Source organism: Ruditapes philippinarum, unplaced genomic scaffold (genome assembly GCF_026571515.1).
Source record: "Ruditapes philippinarum isolate M1 unplaced genomic scaffold, ASM2657151v2 ctg4799_1_1_1_1, whole genome shotgun sequence".
NCBI lineage: Eukaryota > Metazoa > Mollusca > Bivalvia > Venerida > Veneridae > Ruditapes > Ruditapes philippinarum.
This window is the reverse complement of record NW_026858114.1, coordinates 12995-34899: the sequence shown is the minus strand read 5'-3', so window position 1 is coordinate 34899 and position 21905 is coordinate 12995. Positions and strand designations below refer to the sequence as shown.

Here is a 21905-nt window from a genome sequence, read left to right as displayed (position 1 = left end):
AATAGTGACCTTGACCTTTGACCTTGTGACCCCAAAATCAATAGGGGGTCTTCTTCCAAATATGGACAATCATCCTATGAAGTTTGAACACTGTGGGTCAATTGGAACTTAAGTTATGCTCCGGAAACTGTTTTCAGTATCAAGGTAATAGTGACCTTGACCTTTGACCTTGTAACCCCAAAATCAATAGGGGTCTTTTGCCCAATATGGACAATCATCCTATGAAGTTTGAACATTGTGGGTCAAATGGAACTTAAGTTATGCTCCGGAAACTGTTTTCAGTTTTAAGGTCAGTGACCTTGACCTTTGACCTTTTGACCCCAAAATCAATAGGGGTCTTCTACCTTATATGGACAATCATCCTATGAAGTTTGATTATTGTTGGTCGAATGGAACTTAAGTTATGCTCCGGAAACTGTTTTCAGTTTTAAGGTCATAGTGACCTTGACCTTTGACCTTTTGACCCCAAAATCAATAGGGGTCTTCTACCCAATATGGACAATCATCCTATGAAGTTTGAACATTGTGGGCCAAATGGAACTTAAGTTATGCTCCGGAAACCAAATTGCTAACGGACGGACGGACGGACGGACGTACGGACGTACGGACAGACAGACAGACAGACGGACGCCAGGGGGTATAACATAATATGCCCTTTCGGGCATATAAAAAGTACATTTGACATCAGAAAATAGAGAAATAAAGAATTCCTGCAGAAAGCCCAAAATGACAAAATTGAAACTGAAGCAGGCTCTATTTGGTGAGCCTGTTGGAAAGTGCAAGTTACCTTCCATGCCCCCTAGCACAAGCTTTAGCAGAATTCAACATTTGAACATAAAGTGGTGAAATTTATGGTTTTATGCCATACCAGTGTACATAATCCAGAGATTAGGATTTAATTCTTGGCAATCTTATTTTCAGTGGAATGCAACTGTTCATTGTTAACAGAATAATATTTACACAAGTTGCACTGTGTTTGTTTTGGAATGAAATTCTCATTAGTACATTATTTTCCATAATGTGCACTTTTACAAAAGGCTAACATAAAAAATCAGGTCTTGAGTGATCATTTTCATAATTATAGGCATCAGAACTTTAACTTGGTCCTTTTTCCATTCTTGTTTGCTTATAAATTGAAGTATAATTATACATTATCATATATCAAACGGTTGAGTCTGTAGATGTTAAATATGTATTGGCTTTTGCATGCAGTTGACTGGTTATTTAATCTGGTAACACCCTATACAGGTTATTACACCAGATTGCCAAATTATATTTCTTTTCATTATAATTTCCTAACACAGACACTTGGGTTTGGAGCTCAAAACGCATTTAAAACAAGATATGTTTGTAAAACATGTATGCCCCCTATCAGCAGCCAATTATTCATGTGATAAGGTAATTATGCATGACTTCTGACCCAGTGATCAAACAATTAATAAGGGTTATCAAGTATCTACTGGTCATGACCTTGACCTTTGACCCCTTGACCCAAAACTCAATAGGGGTCATCTGCTGGTCAAGACAAATCATCATACAAAGTTTGAAGTTCCTAGGCCTAAGCGTTTTTACTTAATTGATCAGAAACCGTTTTTACTTACAAGGTCAATGTGACCTTGACCTTTGACCCCTTGACCCCAAAATCAATAGGGGTCATTTGCTGGTCATGACTAATCACCATGCCAAGTTTGAAGTTCCTAGGCCTAAGGGTTCTTTTATTATTGATCCGAAACCGTTTTAACATACAAGGTCAATGTGACCTTGACCTTTGACCCCAAAATCAATAGGGGTCATCTGCTGATCATGACCAATCACTATGCCAAGTTTGAAGTTCCTAGGCCCAAGTGTTCTTTAGTTATTGATCAGAAACCGTTTTTACTTACAAGATCAATGGGACCTTGACCTTTGACCCCTTGATCCCAAAATCGAAAGGGGTAATCTGCTGGTCAGGAAAAATCACCATACCAAGTTTGAAGTTCCTAGGCCTAAGCGTTCTTAAGTTATTGATCAGAAACCGTTTTTACTTACAAGGTCGATGTGACCTTGACCTTTGACCCCTTGACCCAAAACTCAATAGGGGTCATCTGCTGGTCACCACCAATCATCATACAAAGTTTGAAGTTCCTAGGCCTAAGCGTTTTTAGTTAATTGATCAGAAACCGTTTTAACCTACAAGGTCAATGTTACATGACCTTTGACCCCTTGACCCTAAAAACAATAGGTCATCTGCTGGTCATGACCAATCACCATACCAAGTTTGAAGTTCCTAGGCCTAAGGTTCTTAAGTTATTGATCGGAAAGCATTTTTACCTACAAGGTCAATGTGACCTTTCCCTTTGACCCCTTAACCCCAAAATCAGTAGGGATCATCTGCTGGTCATGACCAATCACCATACCAAGTTTGAAGTTCCTAGGCCTAAGGGTTCTTTAGTTATTGATCGGAAACTGCTTTTACCTAAGAGGTCAATGTGACCTTGACCTTTGACCCCTTGACCCCAAAATCAATAGGGGTCATCTACTGATCATGACCAATCACCATACCAAGTTTGAAGTTCCTAGGCCTAAGGGTTCTTAAGTTATTGATCGGAAAGCATTTTTACCTACAAGGTCAATGTGACCTTTCCCTTTGACCCCTTAACCCCAAAATCAGTAGGGGTCATCTGCTGGTCATGACCAATCACCATACCAAGTTTGAAGTTCCTAGGCCTAAGGGTTCTTTAGTTATTGATCGGAAACTGCTTTTACCTAAGAGGTCAATGTGACCTTGACCTTTGACCCCTTGACCCCAAAATCAATAGGGGTCATCTACTGATCATGACCAATCACCATACCAAGTTTGAAGTTCCTAGGCCTAAGGGTTCTTTCGTTATTGATCGGAAACTGTTTTTACCTAAGAGGTCAATGTGACCTTGACCTTTGACCCCTTGACCCCAAAATCAATAGGGGTCATCTACTGATCATGACCAATCACCATATCAAGTTTGTAGTCCCTAGGCCTAAGGGTTCTTTCGTTATTGATCGGAAACCGTTTTTACCTACAAGGTCAATGTGACCTTGACCTTTAACCCCTTAACTCCAAAATCAATAGGGGTCATCTACTGATCATGACCAATCACCATATCAAGTTTGAAGTCCCTAGGCCTAAGGGTTCTTTCGTTATTGATCGGAAACCGTTTTTACCTACAAGGTCAATGTGACCTTGACCTTTGACCACTTAACCCCAAAATCAATAGGGGTCATCTGCTGGTCATAACCAATCACCATACCAAGTTTGAAGTTCCTAGGCCTAAGGGTTCTTTTGTTATTGATCGGAAACCGTTTTTACCCAAGAGGTCAATGTGACCTTGACCTTTGACCCCTTGACCCCAAAATCGTTAGGGGTCATCTACTGATCATGACCAATCACCATACCAAGTTTGAAGTTCCTAGGCCTTAGGGTTCTTTACTTATTGATCGGAAACCGTTTTTGCTTACAAGGTCAATGTGACCTTGACCTTTGACCCCTTGACCCCAAAATCAATAGGGGTCATCTACTGATCATGACAAATCACCATACCAAGTTTGAAGTTCCTAGGCCTTAAGGTTCTTTAGTTATTGATCGGAAACCGTTTTTGCTTACAAGGTCAATGTGACCTTGACCTTTGACCCCTTGACCCCAAAATCAATAGGGGTCATCTACTGATCATGACAAATCACCATACCAAGTTTGAAGTTCCTAGGCCTTAAGGTTCTTTAGTTATTGATCGGAAACCGTTTTTGCTTACAAGGTCAATGTGACCTTGACCTTTGACCCCTTGACCCCAAAATCAATAGGGGTCATCTACTGATCATGACAAATCACCATACCAAGTTTGAAGTTCTTAGGCCTTAAGGTTCTTTAGTTATTGATCGGAAACCGTTTTTGCTTACAAGGTCAATGTGACCTTGACCTTTGACCCCTTGACCCCAAAATCAATAGGGGTCATCTACTTGTCATGACCAATCACCATACCAAGTTTGAAGTTCCTAGGCCTAAGGGTTCTTTAGTTATCACTCGGAAACCATTTGGTCTACGGACCGACGGACCGACGGACCGACAAGTGCAAAGCAATATACCCCCTTTTTTTCAAAAGGGGGCATAATAATAAAAAAAAAACGTAATATAAGCCGTTTTGAAAAAAATTCATATTTCAGTTTCAGTTCAGTTTTTATTAAACCAAGACATATAATATGCAACTGGTTATAACAACAAACAAACAGAAAAATAACATTCAAAAATCACTAATATCACAATATAAAAATACAAATATGACTAGCTTAATAAACAAAAAGGAGATCATATTGTTCATTTCAAGTTCTGAATTCAATACAACATGTATTTTATATTGTAACAAATGAGAACGGAGATTCAACATCTATAATATAATACAGATTGAGCACCAAAGCCCGAGTGTCTGTGTTTCATAATATTTACATGATGCACACTACTGTATGCCATATTACTACGATGGAAGCTTGGCAATAGGTACGTATTATTTCTGGTACGAAGCGATCATAAAGAACGGCTAATTTACCGATTTCAAATAACCACAGCAACCGTACGACATAGACATGACCAACGCTCCATCTTCTTGTTTACTGTAGATCTAGTGAGAGTCTCAGACTTTGTTCTTTTTCCGATTGTTTCGTAACGCGTTACGAGGATATAAGCTACATTCTTTAGCTAATAAATAGCTTTTCATATCGTTTATTAATTACAAAACATAAAATAAAATTGCATCCCTCATTTATATTATATCTCCTAATATCGGGGTCACAAGTTTGTTGACGTTTCTAATTATAGCGTTTCCGAACTTGTTTCTAATTATAGCATTTCCGAACTTTTCCGTATGCAAATGAGTTAATTCCGAAAGAAACCGATCGGGCCCGAGAGCTTTTACAAATGGCGGGGATTTCAAAAACTGGCGATATTATATCCAGTTGCATCCGAGTGTTTCGGCGAAATAAGATTAAAATTGTATAGCAGTTCATCATTAATGAGGATATACTTATGATTTAGGTGATAATTTCTGAAAACTAAGTTGTAGGGTAAAATATCATCGTTGAACGGTATTATAACTTTAACAAATCAAAAGTTTTTCGTGACTCTAGGATAACTCGCGCATTAATAAAAGAAGAACTATTTTCGTGACTCATACCGCGGGTTTAGCTGAATATTAAGCAGTTATTAATATATTAGATACAGTACAATGGCTAGTATAAATATCTATTTTTGAAAATGCATGTAAGACACTTTACCGCCATGTAGTCTTTCATGGTAAGGAAGTTATAATATCAGTTCTACTTCCGATTCTTGTGGTTTGTTTACATATTTTACTAGGTCATGATATGAGTTAACCTTCGCTATTCTAAAAATAGATTCTGCTTCACCTGTTCTGATTTTTGGACAGGCGATTAGGAAGTACACATTAAACATGTAATTAATAAACCAGCGGATTGTAATGCAATACTTTTAGAAATGCTATACAATTGTAAGAAGCAAACAAGTTGAAAATGGAATTTAGTGTGAAGTTGAAAAGGACAACTAAACACTGTAGTGCTTAAGTGACATTTAAATTAAAATAAAAACGATGTGCTCTGGCCTCTACATCTTTACCTTGTAAATAAAAACTAGAAATGTGTCCATAGGACACGGATGCCCCCACACGCCACTGTTCTGTCAATCTTATGACTCTTGGTCAAATATTTTTTGGACTACATGTGCCACAAGTTGAAAACTAAAAATCAACAAAGGGCCATAATTCTTTTTAATTTGGTCGCAGCAAAAATTCCTTCCTTTACTACCATCTACACATTAAGGTTGTTCATCCCTGGAAGTTTAAGCAAAATCTGCCATCCGGTTTAAGAGGAGTTGCGTTCACAAAATTTCTACATAGTATATAGACATTATAGTGAAAAAATCAACAAAGGGCCATAATTCTGTAAAATTTGGTCGCAGCGAAAATTCCTTCCTTTACTACCATCTACACCTTAAGGTTGTTCATCCCTGTAAGTTTAAGCAAAATCTGCCATCCGGTTTAAGAGGAGTTGCGTTCACAAAATTTCTACATAGTATATAGTGAAAAAATCAACAAAGGGCCATAATTCTGTTAAATTTGGTCGCAGCAAAAATTCCTTCCTTTACTACCATCTACACATTAAGGTTGTTCATCCCTGTAAGTTTAAGCAAAATCTGCCATCCGGTTTAAGAGGAGTTGCGTTCACAAAATTTCTACATAGTATCTAGGGAAAAAATCAACAAAGGGCCATAATTCTGTTAAATTTGGTCACAGCGAAAATTCCTTCCTTTACTACCATCTACACATTAAGGTTGTTCATCCCTGTAAGTTTAAGCAAAATCTGCCATCCGGTTTTAGAGGAGTTGCGTTCACAAGATTTCGGGACGGATGGACTGACGGACTGACGTATTGACGGACTGACGGACGTTCTCACAGGACAGTAATTATGTGGCTACTCTATTGTTCTCTCTATTGTTCTTTTTAGCCACGCAAAAGAAAATAGCCACATAAAAGCATTACGGAATGAATGACATCAAAGAGAACCTATTGTCCCTCTAGCCACATAATTACTCTCCTGTGAGTGCGGACGGACGGACGGACGGACAAGTGCAACGCTATATGCTCCCACATTGTGGGGGCATAAAAATCTAAGAAATACACTATTAATTGCTGATGATTTTAACCAATTTTTTTTTAATGAGACATATCCAAGAGAAATAAAAATACAAATGACTTATATTTTATTGTCTGTATGCCCACTATGATATAACACGAAGCAATTCTAAATAGCATTCTCAAATGTATAATGTATTATGTTTGAAGTTTATTTGCCTGGATTTATTCTAGAAATATTTCGTTGATAGTTTTTTTTCTATTTACATATCATTTCTTAGAATAAATCGATAAGGACACTGATTTACAAGTTTGACCAGAGTTTTTAGGCATAAATTTCATTCTGTATTTAAGTGCTTGAAAGTAGAAAATCTGAATTATATCAATTTGGGACACAAAATATATTGCTCTACAAATCTCGAACTTGTATGGAACAAATTTTCTCTGTTATATATTTTGTGTTTTGTTTTTGTTTTGTTTTTTTTCTAAAAGAAGCCTTAATGTCTCTCCGGTTGCATGTCCGTCGCATTCAGTGCTGCAGCACTTTGATTTTTTTATGGCTCAGAAATCCACTTGTCCATGGACAAGTTCTAAGGGAAAATCTACCTGTCTGCTGACAAGAGATCTGATATTTGTTTGTTTTGGGTTTTACGTCACACCGACACAGTATAGGTCATTTGGCGATGTTCCAGCTTTACTGGTGGAGGAAGACCTCAGGTGCCCTTCCGTGCATTGTTTCAGCGGTGAGGGGCAAGTGGTTTGAATTTAACGACCTTAACCACTCGGCCACGGACGCCCCCAGAGATCGGATAAGTTGGGCATAAGCGGATAAGTATAACTGATTGATGTTGGAAATATTGATGCACAAAGAGAGTGCACCTATTTTGTACTGCATTAAAATCATATTATCACATACCCTTGCCGCTTTTGCAACTCCGTAAAAATGGTATTGCACGGCCTTACATATATTTTGATGTTATTTGTGTTATACAAACATAGTGTAAAGATGCACTAAATGTTAGCCTTATACTGAATGTGAGTCAATGAAAAATGATTCTTTTTCACATTAAATGGTCTTTATTTTTGGTATGTGGTAAGTAGAGTAACGGTATTCAATTACTGAATGTCCAATATTTATTGAACTTGTTGAATAAAATAATATTATGCTTGCCAGAGGCTCACATTATATAATTATATAATTTCATTAAACTCATTCAATAAATTCAGTATTGAACTTACACACATTCAATATCCCCAATTTATTATATATTGAGACTGATATTACACACTTTTTGTTTACTTCATTTAATGTACAGCTTATAAAACCTACTGTTGGATTGTTTCCTGCTAATGGAGGTAACAGGATAAATTGCTTGTTCCCAGCAACTGTTCTTATCTGCCCCTGTCCCTATAGTGATTGTGTCATCAAGGTGAAGGTCAAACCATACAGCAAGTGCATCAAGGCGGCCATCTTGCTTCACAAATAAATCACATAACCAATCTTTACCTTTGTGTAAAGCTTCCAGCTCCTGCAATTTCATATATTCATGTATTATAACAGTTTCACCATAAACTTAAATAAACTGAGAGCCATATTAAACATTTGTGATATAATCAGAATCAATTTTTATTCACTGTTCAATAATGAAATTGAAAGAACAGTTTTTGTAAATTTTCTATAAATCAGGTACCACATGCAATGAAATTATTGGTTGACCTAATAACAAGAGCTATCCCATAGCAGGGGACACACTCTTCTTGTTTTTAAAGGCAAACACTTTGGAGTAAGGGTTCTCTAAGAAAACACCATTTCCTGTGGGCCAAATTTAATCTAAAACACCCACACTGATGTGAGGGTCATTAACAATAGCTTGAATTTTTCTATTGAAAAGTGGAGCTAAAAAATATTTGAAAAGTATAGAGTTTAAAGTGCAGACACTTAATGTTCAAATTTTGACCTTTAAGGATGACCTTCACCTAGTATCTGCTTATGCCCAAGTCAATGAAAAATTACTTAATTTGAACTGTTTCATCAGTCACATTATGTCATGTTTTAAACACTTTCTGATGATGTAAAACACTCACACATATATTTGTACAATATGGTTTATATTTTATATAATCTGTACATTGGTACAAATACAACATAAGTTTAGTTATAAGTTTAGTTATAGATTTGCAAAAACTACATAGAAATTGAATTTATGACAGACAATATTTGTTTAACACTAACAACCAAACAATTTCGTTCCATCTAATTTTGCAGAAAATATATAAAAAAAAAAATATTCAAAAGGTTTTAACTTCTGCATATAGAAGAATTATTTGAATTAGTTTCCACATACAAGTACAAACAGTTTTAAGGAAATCCATCTCCAGCTGTAGCATTCACAAGACTACAAGTGCATGGACAGACTGGCATGGGGTCAAGCTCACTCCAGTATACCCCCTTTCAACTTTGTTTGTTTCATCGGGGTATAACTTCCTAATGTAATTTGTTTTTGTTTCAAAACACAGCATTCCTATATGAAATGTAATTATGATTTAATTCCAGATTTTGCCTTTCATGTCATTCAATACTTAAACCTGCAATTTGACTATTTAAGCCACTAGATGGCGCTGGGGGAGATTTTCATGGTATTTTTGACATGCTTTACATCCAACAGCCCTTTTTTTGAAATAGTGAAATAACCAAGAAGTAATTTGCCTAAAAACTTTTTGTATAACTTCTTTGCAACATTTGAAATAAAATGGCAGAGAAAATTTCATGAAAAATTCACTTAAATATACTTTTTAGTGAGAAAAATATCAGTTAACTGTCAAAAATTTGAAAATCCCGGGGCGGAGTAAATGGGGTCATGAACTGCAGATTGTAAACAAATACACGTGGCAGTGTTAACTTTCCTGTAGAAGCTTGAAATATTACTCAAGGCATCTGTTTGGGAAGGGAGCTGATCAGTAATAACAATTGTTATCGTCTGCTATAGTGTTTGTTTACATCAGATAAATTTAGCACAGGTACAGCGTCCTCTGCATGAGTGATGGTTAGTTCATCTGATAAACACGCCTACAAAATTCTCCCTACCAGGGCAGGGATTTTTGCGGCTTTAAGCATGCAATATACAATAATTACATAAGAAACTTACACAAAGGTTGCAAAAGCTCACTCTGAGTAGTTCTACAATGTTGGTGAGTATCTTATAGCCTCCCCTGATCTTTGCCAAGTTTTCCGTTGTATAAGGTTCCTCAGCAATATGACCAGTGTTACATAACAAGTTTATGTGACTTACATCAAGATTCTGCAATACTGGATACAGTAATCTGAAACATTAAACAATTCAACATCACAAATATATTTGTATTACAAAGAAACTAAATGGTAACCTAAAACAATGCCTAAAACAGCAAGTGAAAATGTGGCAGGCCCGTTTTAAGACTTGGTTACCTGCATAAGGCTGTTGCTACATACAGTGACCTCAAACATAATTAATAGCAGACTGATTAATTTAAATGTTGTGCTTGTCTGAGAAAAGAGATATTAAAGGAATTCCACTGAGGTATTTTGACATGAAAGTACTGGAAAATAATTTTTGATATTAACCTTCTGTTTGATGTAGGTCTAGACCAATAAATTGTGTGCCAAATTAAAGATCATTCCCTCATTTTGTTTTAACAGCATTACTATTCTAATTGTGAAAAGTGACCCACAAATGAAAACTTCAATGCTTTTTATTCAAATTGAGCTAAGAATAGCACAAAAATACGATTTTCAATTAATTCAGAGTATATCTCTTTACTATTTTTCCATATGTTTCTGTTTTAAGTGCCCCAGCTAATCTTTGTAAGAAATTGAAATTTTCTTTAAGGCTTTTGGACCTTAGTGGAGTTCATTTAAACAGTATCAATCAAGTAATTGCAGCATAATCACTATCTGTTCTTTTCCATGTTTATCATGTGCTACTCGGTACCTGTTTATTTATGTGTTCATAATATTATACATGTACCATAGATTGTTAAATAAAGATATTCTCAGTCCATTGCTAAACTTTATGAATCAAATGTTGTACTTTTTGCAACAAAAAAGTGCAATTAGAAACAAAAGATATACTGCAAAATCATTATTATTCATGGGAAACTAATTTTTGTAGTTTCTGTGGATTGGTCAATACACAAATTTGAGATCCAAGGAAATTTCATTTGTTTGTTGTAAGATTATTTTGCAACACATTATTTACGCTCTACCTTTTGGAAAAATAGTCAGTCTGTGACTTTAAGAATCCACAAACATGTTCTTTGTGACATAACCACAAAATTTCATGCCCATGAAATTAAATGAATTCACAGTACCTTGTAATACATCAGTATACCTGCTCTGAGTTCTTATAGTTTCACACTCAATTCCACAAACATACATGGTGGCCCCACATGGTATAACTGTTCCCATCTGAAATTATGTAAACAATTATATTGTTCTGAAATCTAAAACATTAATATAGAAGGTGTTTCATGCTACATATCTAAGCTTTAGCTCTTAGGGTGTAATAAAAGAAGGTTTTATAGTTGTTTTTTTCGGTTGCCATGGCAAGCAGAATTTAGCATGGAGCGTAATTCTTTGGACAATTTTTTAAGAGTTTCATGCCAGGAACATTTCTGCCCACTCTTAACAATATTGGCCTTTTGGTATCAGAAGAGATGTTATTTATAGAAAAACGACTCACTCATGGGGAGTGGCCTTAAACACTTTATGCTCAGGTGAGCTAAAAATAAAATAAAGATCAAATGTTTTTCATGATATTTAGAACATAACTGAACCAGAAACAAATTTCCCATTTCACAAGTAATAATTACATAACATTAATTTTCTTTTGAGTTAATTATTTTACTTACTGGTGATGTAGATATGAGGTTTTTCCAGGCATGTATTAGAGTAGAAACAATATGTTCCCCAAATAAACCAGCATCAAAGGTTTCTGTAACCACTAACTTTACCCTGCCAGGTTTAAAAAAAGAATTAATAATATAATGTAAAAGATTATTTTCAAATTTCCAATAACATAATTATCATACTAAAATCATATCTATAATTTTATCTTTCATACCTATTAAAAACATCTACTTGTAAATGCATATCAAAGATGCAGAGAAAAAAGAAAGGAACTCATTGTGCTACCAGTAATGTAATATAAATTTTACAATCGAATACCAGGCAAGAAAGAAATTTTTTTTAGAAGACTGCAGCGCCTTCCATTCTATTCCTGTTTGAAATGCTAAATTGTAAACTGTAACATATATTATGTATACATACATGTATATTCTGAGAAATAAAATACTTTTAACCCCATTTAACTTAAAAAAGAAAATATGTTAAGAAGAAACGGTATACATGTACCTCGAAGAGAGGTGTGACGGAATTTCAATGTCTGTGGAATGTTTGTGAAGCAAATTAATTTTGTGGAAGACACCGTTAGCTTGGAGAACATCATGTGCTACATCAATCATAGCACGAGATCCATCACATGCAGTCACTTCAACAGCCCCAGAAAATTCACTCATCATACTGTCCAAAAAGATAATTCATTCATCATACAGTACTGTCCAATAAGATAATTCACTCATCATACTGTCCAAAAAGATAATTCATTCATCATACAGTACTGTCCAATAAGATAATTCACTCATAATACTGTCCAATAAGATAATTCACTCATCATACAGTACTGTCCAATAAGATAGTTCATTAATCTCACTGTCCAATAAGATAATTCACTCATCATACAGTACTGTCCAATAAGATAATTCACTAATCTAATCATAATAAGATAATTCATTCATCATACTGTTCAATAAGATACTTCACTCATCATACAATACTGTCCAATAAGATAATTCATTCATCATACTGTCCAATAAGATAATTCACTAATCATGCTGTCCAATAAGATAATTCACTCATCATACAGTACTGTCCAATACAATAATTCACTAACCATACTGTCCAATAAGATAATTCATTCATCATACAATACTGTCCAATAAGATAATTCACTAATCATACTGTCCAATAAGATAATTCAGTAATCATACTGTCCAATAAGATAATTCATTCATCATACAGTACTGTTCAATATGATAATTCATTCATCATACAGTACTGTCCAATAAGATAATTCATTCATCATACAGTACTGTCCAATAAGATAATTCACCAATCATACTGTCCAATAAGATAAATCATACAGTACTGTTCAATAAGATAATTCACTAATCATACTGTCCAATAAGATAAATCATACAGTACTGTTCAATAAGATAATTCACTTATCATTTTGTCCAATAAGACAAATCATTCATCATACAGTACTGTCCAAAGATAATTCACTAATCATACTGTCCAATAAGATAATTCACTCATAATACCAATGTTTAAATAAATACAATTTGTTGATGATTTACTGAACATTCCACAGTATTTGATAATTATGTTAATAACAAAATCAATTTATTAAATTACTTGTACTATAAATAAACATTAAGGGTAGAGAATACCTTAAAATTCCTGTTCCTGTCCCAATGTCCAGCACAGTATTGTAGCCTGACTTAATAGCTTTGTCAATAGCAAATTTGAATGCGATATTACGTCTTTTATCATTAAGCATTGAAAAATGCCATCTCTCAACCAAGTGGCTGCATACATTCTCCAAATTATCCCTTGCTGCTAGATAATTTGGGTTGACAAGCAATGATTTCCTTATATAGGCAGCTGCCTCCTCAACATAACCAAGCCTGAAAGAAAGAACAGTAGAGATGAATATTTCTGTTGAACTTAAGCGCAAGTTTTAACAGTCCTTCAGTCACATAACATATACATGTAAGTGGTCATAAAAACAGTATTTCTGTATCGTGAATCAATACTGATGAATAAAATGATTTCTAAAGCTAATGCCAGGCTTTTCCCAGCCTCTCCACCTATATCAGTAATTGAGAATGATTCAATGAATGCCTTTAAAATAGTTCTTTCAATATCAATTGTTGTTAAACAATCAAAACATAGTACATGCTTAAAACACATAATGGATTTCATGAAAATTTAATTTTATATACATTCCTTTTCTAAACATTCAACTGTGCAATATTTTATTTATTCAATTTTATTTTTAATACATCAAGTATTCACCAACAAGTGCCATCACAATGAGGGAGCCACTTTCAACTTTTTCTTATTTCTACAGAGGAAGAATGTAAAAATAAAGGATGCATCATTTTTTGTATGAAATAGAACTAAAATTTCATATTTGACCTTGACAGTCAAGGTCATTTACAGTTCAAGGCCATACTAAAATACTTCAACATTTTGGTGTTATTATAAATTGTTTTGTCATGTATGAATCAAATCTGTGCATTATAATTCATAACAAATTTATGAAATTTAAGCTAAATTCAAAAATTTAACCTTGATGGTTAGAGTCATTCATAGGTCAAGGTTATATTTGAATTAATCATCATGACAGTTTTGTCATTACTGTTTTTTTTGTTCAAGAATGAATCAAATCCATAAATAAAAAAGGTCATTTATAGGTCATGCTCATATTTTAATTTTTTCAAATGTCAATAGACATATTCCCGAATTAAGAACATTATTTTGGGTTTTACCAGCTAAGCCGTAGGTACAAAAAAACTTTTACAGTTACAGCTTCGAAAAAAAAGCACAACACGTTAACCAATCTTAATTGTGACAGGAAGTGCACTGTGAAACTATAAAAGTAAAAGTTTGTTTGTACCTACAGATTAGCTATAGAATTGCGTGTTACTACATGTATTTATAGAATTGCGTGTTTCTATTTATAGAATTGTGTGTTAGAAACAAGCAATTCTAAAATTAGTAACACACAATTCTATAAATAGTAACACCCAAACCTATAAATAGTACGCGCAATTCTAAAAATAGAAACAAGCAATTCTAAAAATAGTAACACGCAAATCTAAAAATAGAAACACGCAATTCTAAAAATAGAAACACGCAATTCTATAAATAGAAACACGCAATTCTAAAAATAGAAACACGCAATTCTAAAAATAGAAACACGCAATTCTATAAATAGTAACACGCAATTCTATAAATAGTTACACGCAATTCTAAAAATAGAAACACGCAATTCTAAAAATAGAAACACGCAATTCTAAAAAAAGAAACACGCAATTCTAAATATAGAAACACGCAATTCTATAAATAGATATACCTTGTTGTTGTTGATGATGATGATAGATATCTATATATATATATATATACACACACACACACACACCAATAAATATACATTTTGTATAATTATGGTCATTTAATGCACAAATCTGAGAAAATTCAGTAATTTAACCTTCAAGGTCAAGGTCATTAAAGAGCCCAAGCAAATTTGGGTTTGATAAACAAAAAGGTCTGGTCCTTAAGAAGGTTATGTTATAATATGAAGTTGATCCCTTCAATAATAGCAAAGTTACAGCCAGTTACAGCCAAAAAAATGAAAAATTCAATAATTTGACCTTCAAAGACAATGTCATTAATGAGTGAAGGTCAAGGTCTCACCGTCTGTCGGGTTATTTTTAAGAGTTATCCTTGAAGATTATTATGTTCAAGTTTGAAGACAATTCATTCAAAAATAACAAAGTTACAGCCAATAATAGCCAAAAAAATGAAAATTTCAATAATTTGACCTTCAAAGTCAAGGTCATTCATGAGTGAAGGTCAAGGTCTGTCTGGTTATTTTTAAGGGATATCCTTGAAGATTATTATGTTCAAGTTTGAAGACAATCCATTCATAAATAACAAAGTTACAGCCAATAACAGCATGAACAAGCAAAATTTGGACTTTTAACCTTGAAGGTCAAGGTCATTTATGGATGATCTAAAAATAATATTTAATCTGGTCCGAAATGTCCAAAGCAATTGTCTAAAGTGTCTAACACATGATCCTAAATGTCAAACACATGGTCCGAAATGCCCAAAACGAATTATGGTGGTTTTGTCGGACTATAGGTTCAGCAAACTTAATTTATGAAGCGGTGCGAAAGTGGTTTCGTCGATCTTATGTTATATAATAATTAAAGGCAAAGTGGACATGGTTCATATATATATATACCGGTAGTTATTTTATCATCAATATTTTGTTATAAATTTTAAATCATTATTCGTTTTTTTCAGGTTTTACTTATATACGTGTAAATTTTTTTATTATGTTCTTTTTTTGTATTAGGGGCCTATGTAATGCTTTTATGTAAATATTACTGTTATACTAAAGAAAACAATAAATAATAGGTTTAAATTTTCAATATCTTGTCTTTAATTGCATGAAAATGTGTGATAAACCACGATAATTGGCGTGCCCATCATACAATGGATATTGTTTGCACTATATAAATTAAGTTCGCCGAAACCACTACCTGTTTTATTATACAAGGTCAGTTCGCCAAACAGGTAGTTCGACGAAACCACTCTCACCCTCCAAAACAATGGTCCAAAGTGTCTAATTTAGCATGATCCGAAATGACCATGGTCCGAAATGTCATATTACCAACTGTTTGACTTCTGTTTAGTTCAATGAATTTACCTGAACAACTGAGCACCAATATTGTTGAGAACAACATCATGGTCAGGATAAAGTTCACATGCTTGGTCATAGCATTTAAACAGATCTTGAAGTCTTTTCTGCTCCTCAAGTTGCTCACACCATTCTCTTGTAGCTAATGCGAATTCTGTGTAGACATCTGCCGCACAGTCAGATCTAAGTTTTAAATACAACAGAAAATTTGCAAATGCTCTTCCATAATTCTCAGTCTGTAAACAATTCCTGGCATTAAGTAAAGAGATCTGTGCTATCTTAGCAACATTTGACATTTTCAAATATCAATTGAATGAGATGACATTGTACCAAAACAGTCAATGTTTTCTTATTTAATTGGCGAAAAAAATGAAGAAAATGGGCCTTTCCCTTTCAAGTCTTCAACCGGTGCAATGTGAAATTTTTGATTCGTGATTGCAGCTTTTGGGAAAAGGTCACCGATATGGCTGAAAACAGCAACAAAATCAAGGCATGGGAAGGCTACAATTACGAAGCCCGGGGTCCCGATTTATGGGATTTAACAGGGGTGTTCGGAGGATATTGTGCAGTTCGTATATACTATCATGCGAGAAAACGACCTGTTACCTCTCTAGGTATAGTTCATAAGCAAACAGGACGATTCGGCCCCAAACCAAATCGACCCCAGTGGAAAAATCGGCCCCTGGACGTTTCGGCCCTTTTCCGCGAGAAGTTTCGGCCCTACTATATAGTACAGACAATTAATTAAATTAATTAATCACAATTAATTTAATAACAATTAAACAATTGTGACACTTTAATTCTTTAAATGATTATTTATTATCTTTTGATCTCTTGAACCATTTACTGATTAGATATGTAAGTATTATCAGAGAAAACTTGAAAAGATTTTTTAAAAAAACGGTTTGCTATAACCTGATAATATTTTTAATTGTTATTAGATATTGATAGATGCTAGATGTTATAAAAGTGATTGAAAGACTGAAACCAAATTATAAATGCTATGTACCTGCTATATATTTATTAATTAGTTTAATCAAAGAATGTTGACAGTGTAGCTATTACGAGTAGCTATTTATTGACATTTAAGTTCACATTTAATGCAACAAGTATCTAATCGTTGATGGCTTTGGTAAAGATTTAATCTTACGTAAAATATATAAGAGGTATCGTAAATCTTTCAAGGTACTTGGAAATTGGTGTTCCACTTCATGAAAATTGTCATTTATGATTATTATAACTATGAAATTTTAATATACCGCTTTAAAACACAGTACTTATTCTGGGGACGATTTGGTAAAGGGCCAAAACGTCTGGGGCCGAAACGTCTTGGGTAATTTGGGGGCGATATGTCTTGGGGCCGAAATGTCTCGAAATCGTTCATAAGGGAAAACTGTACGTTTCGCCCCCAAACCAAATCGAATCAGCAGGTCTAGGATTTCATGATATTAACGGAGTCTGTAAATTTTTGGACGATCCATGATTTTACAGATATTTAGCTCACCTGTCACAAAGTGACAGGGTGAGCTTTTGTGATCGCTTTTCGTCCGGCGTCCGTCCTTAAATGACATCTCCTCATAAACCACTAAGCCAATTTCATCCAAACTTCACAGGAATGTTCCTTTGGTGGTCATCTTTAAAAATTGTTCAAAGAATTTAATTCCATGCAGAACTCTGGTTGCCATGGCAACCGAAAGAAAAAACTTTAAATATCTTCTTTTAAAAAATCCTAAGAGCTAGAGCTTAGATATTTGGCATGAAACATCTTCTAGTGAGTGTCTACCAAGTTTGTTCAAATTAAATCCCTGGGGTCAAAATTGGCCCCGCCCCGGGGGGTCATTGTTTTTCCCTATATGTATATAGTAAAAACTGAAAAAATCTTCTTTTAAAGAACCCAAAGAGCTAGAGCTAAGATATTTAGCATGAAACATTTTCTAATGGGTGTCTACCAAGTTTGTTCAAATAAAAGCCCTAGGGTCAAAATTGGCCCCGCCCCGGGGGGTCATTGATTTTCCCTATATGCATATAGTAAAAACTTAAAAAATCTTCTTTTAAAGAACCCAAAGAGCTAGAGCTAAGATATTCAGCATGAAACATGTTCTAATGAGTGTCTACCAAGTTTGTTCAAATAAAAGCCCTGGGGTCAAAATTGGCCCCGCCCCAGGGGGTCATTGATTTTCCCTATATGCATATAGTAAAAACTTAAAAAATCTTCTTGTAAAGAACTCAAAGAGCCAGAGCTAAGATATTTAGCATGAAACATGTTCTAATGGGTGTCTACCAAGTTTGTTCAAATTAAAGCCCTGGGGTCAAAATTAGCCCCGCCCCGGGGGTCATTGATTTTCCTTATATGTGTATAGCAAAACTTAAAAAAGCTTCTTTGAAAAAACCCAAATAGCTAGAGTTTAGATATGAGGCATGAAACATCTTCTAGTGAGTGTCTACAAAGTTTGTTCAAATAAAAGCCTTTGGGTCAAATTGGCCCCGCCCTGGGGGGGGGGGTCATTGATTTTCCCTATTTGCATATAGTAAAAATTTAAAAAATCTTCTTTGAAAAAAACCCAAAAAGGGCCAAATAGCTAGAGTTTAGATATTAAGCATGAAATATCTTCTAGTAAGTGTCTACAAAGTTTGTTCGAATAAAAGCCCTGGGGTCAAAACTGGCCCCGCCCCAGGGGTGTCATTGTTTTTAACTATATGTGTATAGTAAAAACTTAAAAATCTTCTTTTAAATAACCCAATGAGCTAGAGCTTAGATGATTAGCATGAAATATCTTCTTATGGATGTCTACCAAGTTTGTTCAAATAAAAGCCCTCGGGTGAAAATTGGCCCTGCCAGGGGAGGAGGGAGGAGAGATCATTGTTTTTCATTATATGTGTGTAGTTAAAACTTAACATTGTGAAATAAAAACTTAACATTGTGAAACATTGTGAAACATCTTCTAATGAGTGTCTTCCAAGTTTGTTCAAATAAAAGCCCTGGGGTTTAAACTGGCCCCGCTCCGGGGCCCTATATACAGGTGAGCGACCTCAGGGCCATCATGGCCCTCTTGTTGTATCTGTAAATTTACAGAAATTAAGAAAGAAAATAGTAGAAGTTGCATTCAAATTCAAAACCGCAGATTAAAATTAATAAGGTTATGTGTGCTTTTCTATTTTGAAGTACCGCAATACAATGTCATTTTTAGCTCGACTATTCGATAAGAATAAGTAGAGCTATTGTAGTCACCCGAGCGTCGGCGTCGGCGTTGGTGTCCGCGTCGGCGTAACCACTTATGTTAAAGTTTTTGTAATAGTTCAAATATTTTCAAAGTCCATTGACATATGGCTTTGAAACTTGGCACACTTGTTCACCATCATGACCCCAACCTGTAGACAGGAGGAGGTAACTGTATCAAGCATTTTGACAGAATTATGCCCCTTTTTCGACTTAGAATTTACGTTAAAGTTTTTGTAATAGTTCAAATATTTTCAAAGTCCATTGACATATGGCTTTGAAACTTTGCACACTTGTTCACCATCATGACCCCAACCTGTAGACAGGAGGAGGTAACTGTATCAAGCATTTTGACAGAGTTATGCCCCTTTTTCGACTTAGAATTTACGTTAAAGTTTTTGTAATAGTTCAAATATTTTCAAAGTCCATTGACATATGGCTTTGAAACTTTGCACACTTGTTCACCATCATTATCCCAACCTATAAACAGGAGGAGGTAACTGTATCAAGCATTTTGACCGAATTATGCCCATTTTTCGACTTAGAATTTACGTTAAAGTTTTTGTAATAGTTCAAATATTTTCAAAGTCCATTGACATATGGCTTTGAAACTTTGCACACTTGTTCACCATCATTACCCCAACCTGTAAACAGGAGGAATTGTATTAAGGATTTTTTTTTACTATCAAGCACTAAGAATAGTCGAGCGTTGCTGTCCTACCGACAGCTCTTGTTATACTGAAAGGTTCTTTTACATTTTAAACATGTTTTATAAATTATTTTACATCTTAAAGTCCAGATGAGATATATTTTTTTGCAAATTTTATATTGAAATCTTGCTTGCGTATATTTTACAGTTGGTATGGCAACAGTTACGAGTTGTATGGTAACAGGAATTGTACTTGGTAGAGTATCGAGAATAGTGAGAGAAAAATATTTCAAGAAGAGGCAAGTGTTTGTTGAGGATTACGTGGCTGCACATCCAGAGCAGTTTGTTTCAGGTAAAAATTCTACATGCACTTTAGCTCTGAAGCATTTCCCTTTCATGGAAAAAAGTTTTTATATTTAAAATGCCAACTTTCAGGCAGGCAGTTGGTAGAGAAATCAAATCATGACCAAAAAAATGAGAATAGTAATCAATAGTGCAAATTAATCATGTCGCAAAAAATAGTGAGATTACTGTCTGAATATAATAAATGATTGTTAACAAAGTTACCATGGAGTAATTTACACATGAATATAATTCAAATCTATATCACAGTACAATAAAATGCTTGACAAATATTGAAAAATCTTCTTGACCTTTTAGAGTTTACTGTTTTGGTCTTAATATCCAGGAAATTGCTCAGAAAGATTGTCAAGATGATTTCTAGGGCAAGGTCGAATAATGGTCATCTGTAGGAAAAAACTAGGTCATACAGTCTAAAATAGAAAAACCTTGGTAAAGCTTTAGGGGCACCTCTTTCAGTCCAAATATCCTTAAAATTTATTAATCAGAAAATTTGTTTTTCATAATATTTAGCTCAAATTGAAATACATGTATGGGTCATCTCACTCATCTGGGGTCAAAAACTAGATCACACAGTCCAAATATAGAAAAACTTTAACACTGTAGAGGTTACATTTTAGCCCTCATATTCTGAAAATGGGTCAGAAAGGTGGTTTGTGTGATTTTTAGCTCAGGTTTGAATATGGGTCATTTGATGTCAAAGAAGATCACAGCACATAAAGAAACATATTTGGAAAAACCTGCACTATTTCAGGTGCAGATATGAATGTTATGATATCAGTTTAAGTTTATGGCATTATATATCTGCCTTTCTTTCATTGCTTATAATATTAATTCAGAGCCTCAGTAATCAGGTGAGCAATATAAGGGCCATAAAACTTTTACTTGTATCATGTAAGTTTGAGGATTTTGATTGTACATGTATGTATTCTTATTAATTTACCTCTGACAGTTTTTGAGATCTGTTGATAATTTGAAGGTATGGAAAACATGTTAAGGCGTGAAACTTAATGTTTTTAATCTGTTAATGTTCTTACAAAATATTATGTTGTTTTTTTTCAGAACCCCAACCAAAATTTAAAGATGTAATATGGAAATGGAGTCCAGTTCGTTGATACAGAGAGAGAAAAATGGGATATAATAATGATATCTAGAATATCGCTATCTAGAACTTTATGAAAGGTTGACACTCTTTTCATTGTTAGAAGTATGTGTGCTTAAACATAAGACTACCAGTAGAGCTAAATGTTTTCCATTCATAATGTGTGTTAAAAAGTATAAAATATAATTGAAATTAAATTTTTCTAAATGATAGATATTAAATTTTTCAAAATTGGCTATGTTTTTATTTTATTTTGTTCATTCTGCTATCTATAAATGAGTTAACTTTTTTCAAGACTTTCTTGGATGAGTAAGCGTTCAAAATGTCACCAGTATAA

At 34.3% G+C, this 21905-nt stretch overlaps 2 protein-coding genes across 2 annotated transcripts in view; one reads left to right on the top strand and one right to left on the bottom strand.

Moving 5' to 3' along the window:
* The window catches only part of LOC132752138 (protein arginine N-methyltransferase 9-like), a 36177-nt gene extending 19534 nt beyond the window's left edge, over positions 1-16643 (bottom strand). The window contains exons 1-7 of the mRNA XM_060742425.1: positions 16250-16643; positions 13197-13433; positions 12040-12207; positions 11538-11640; positions 11018-11094; positions 9797-9971; positions 7981-8179 (exon numbers count right to left, since the gene is read on the bottom strand). Coding sequence (XP_060598408.1) covers positions 7981-8179; positions 9797-9971; positions 11018-11094; positions 11538-11640; positions 12040-12207; positions 13197-13433; positions 16250-16536 — 1246 coding nt within the window. The 5' untranslated portion in view covers positions 16537-16643. The remainder of the gene's footprint in view (positions 1-7980; positions 8180-9796; positions 9972-11017; positions 11095-11537; positions 11641-12039; positions 12208-13196; positions 13434-16249) is intronic.
* A 26-nt stretch (positions 16644-16669) lies between these two features.
* LOC132752139 (uncharacterized) lies at positions 16670-21802 on the top strand. The gene is made up of 3 exons (XM_060742426.1): positions 16670-16854; positions 20315-20458; positions 21529-21802. The coding sequence occupies exons 1-3, from the start codon at positions 16704-16706 to the stop codon at positions 21579-21581; spliced, it is 348 nt and encodes a 115-aa protein (XP_060598409.1). The 5' UTR covers positions 16670-16703; the 3' UTR covers positions 21582-21802.
* Positions 21803-21905: the final 103 nt, after the last annotated feature.

Bases quoted from the DNA above. Each gene is read 5' to 3' on its own strand.
- LOC132752139 (XM_060742426.1), top strand. From the start codon at position 16,704: ATGGCTGAAAACAGCAACAAAATCAAGGCATGGGAAGGCTACAATTAC. The intron at 16,855-20,314 runs GTATAGTTCATA...TATATTTTACAG, and splicing joins ACGACCTGTTACCTCTCTAG to TTGGTATGGCAACAGTTACG. The intron at 20,459-21,528 runs GTAAAAATTCTA...GTTTTTTTTCAG, and splicing joins TCCAGAGCAGTTTGTTTCAG to AACCCCAACCAAAATTTAAA.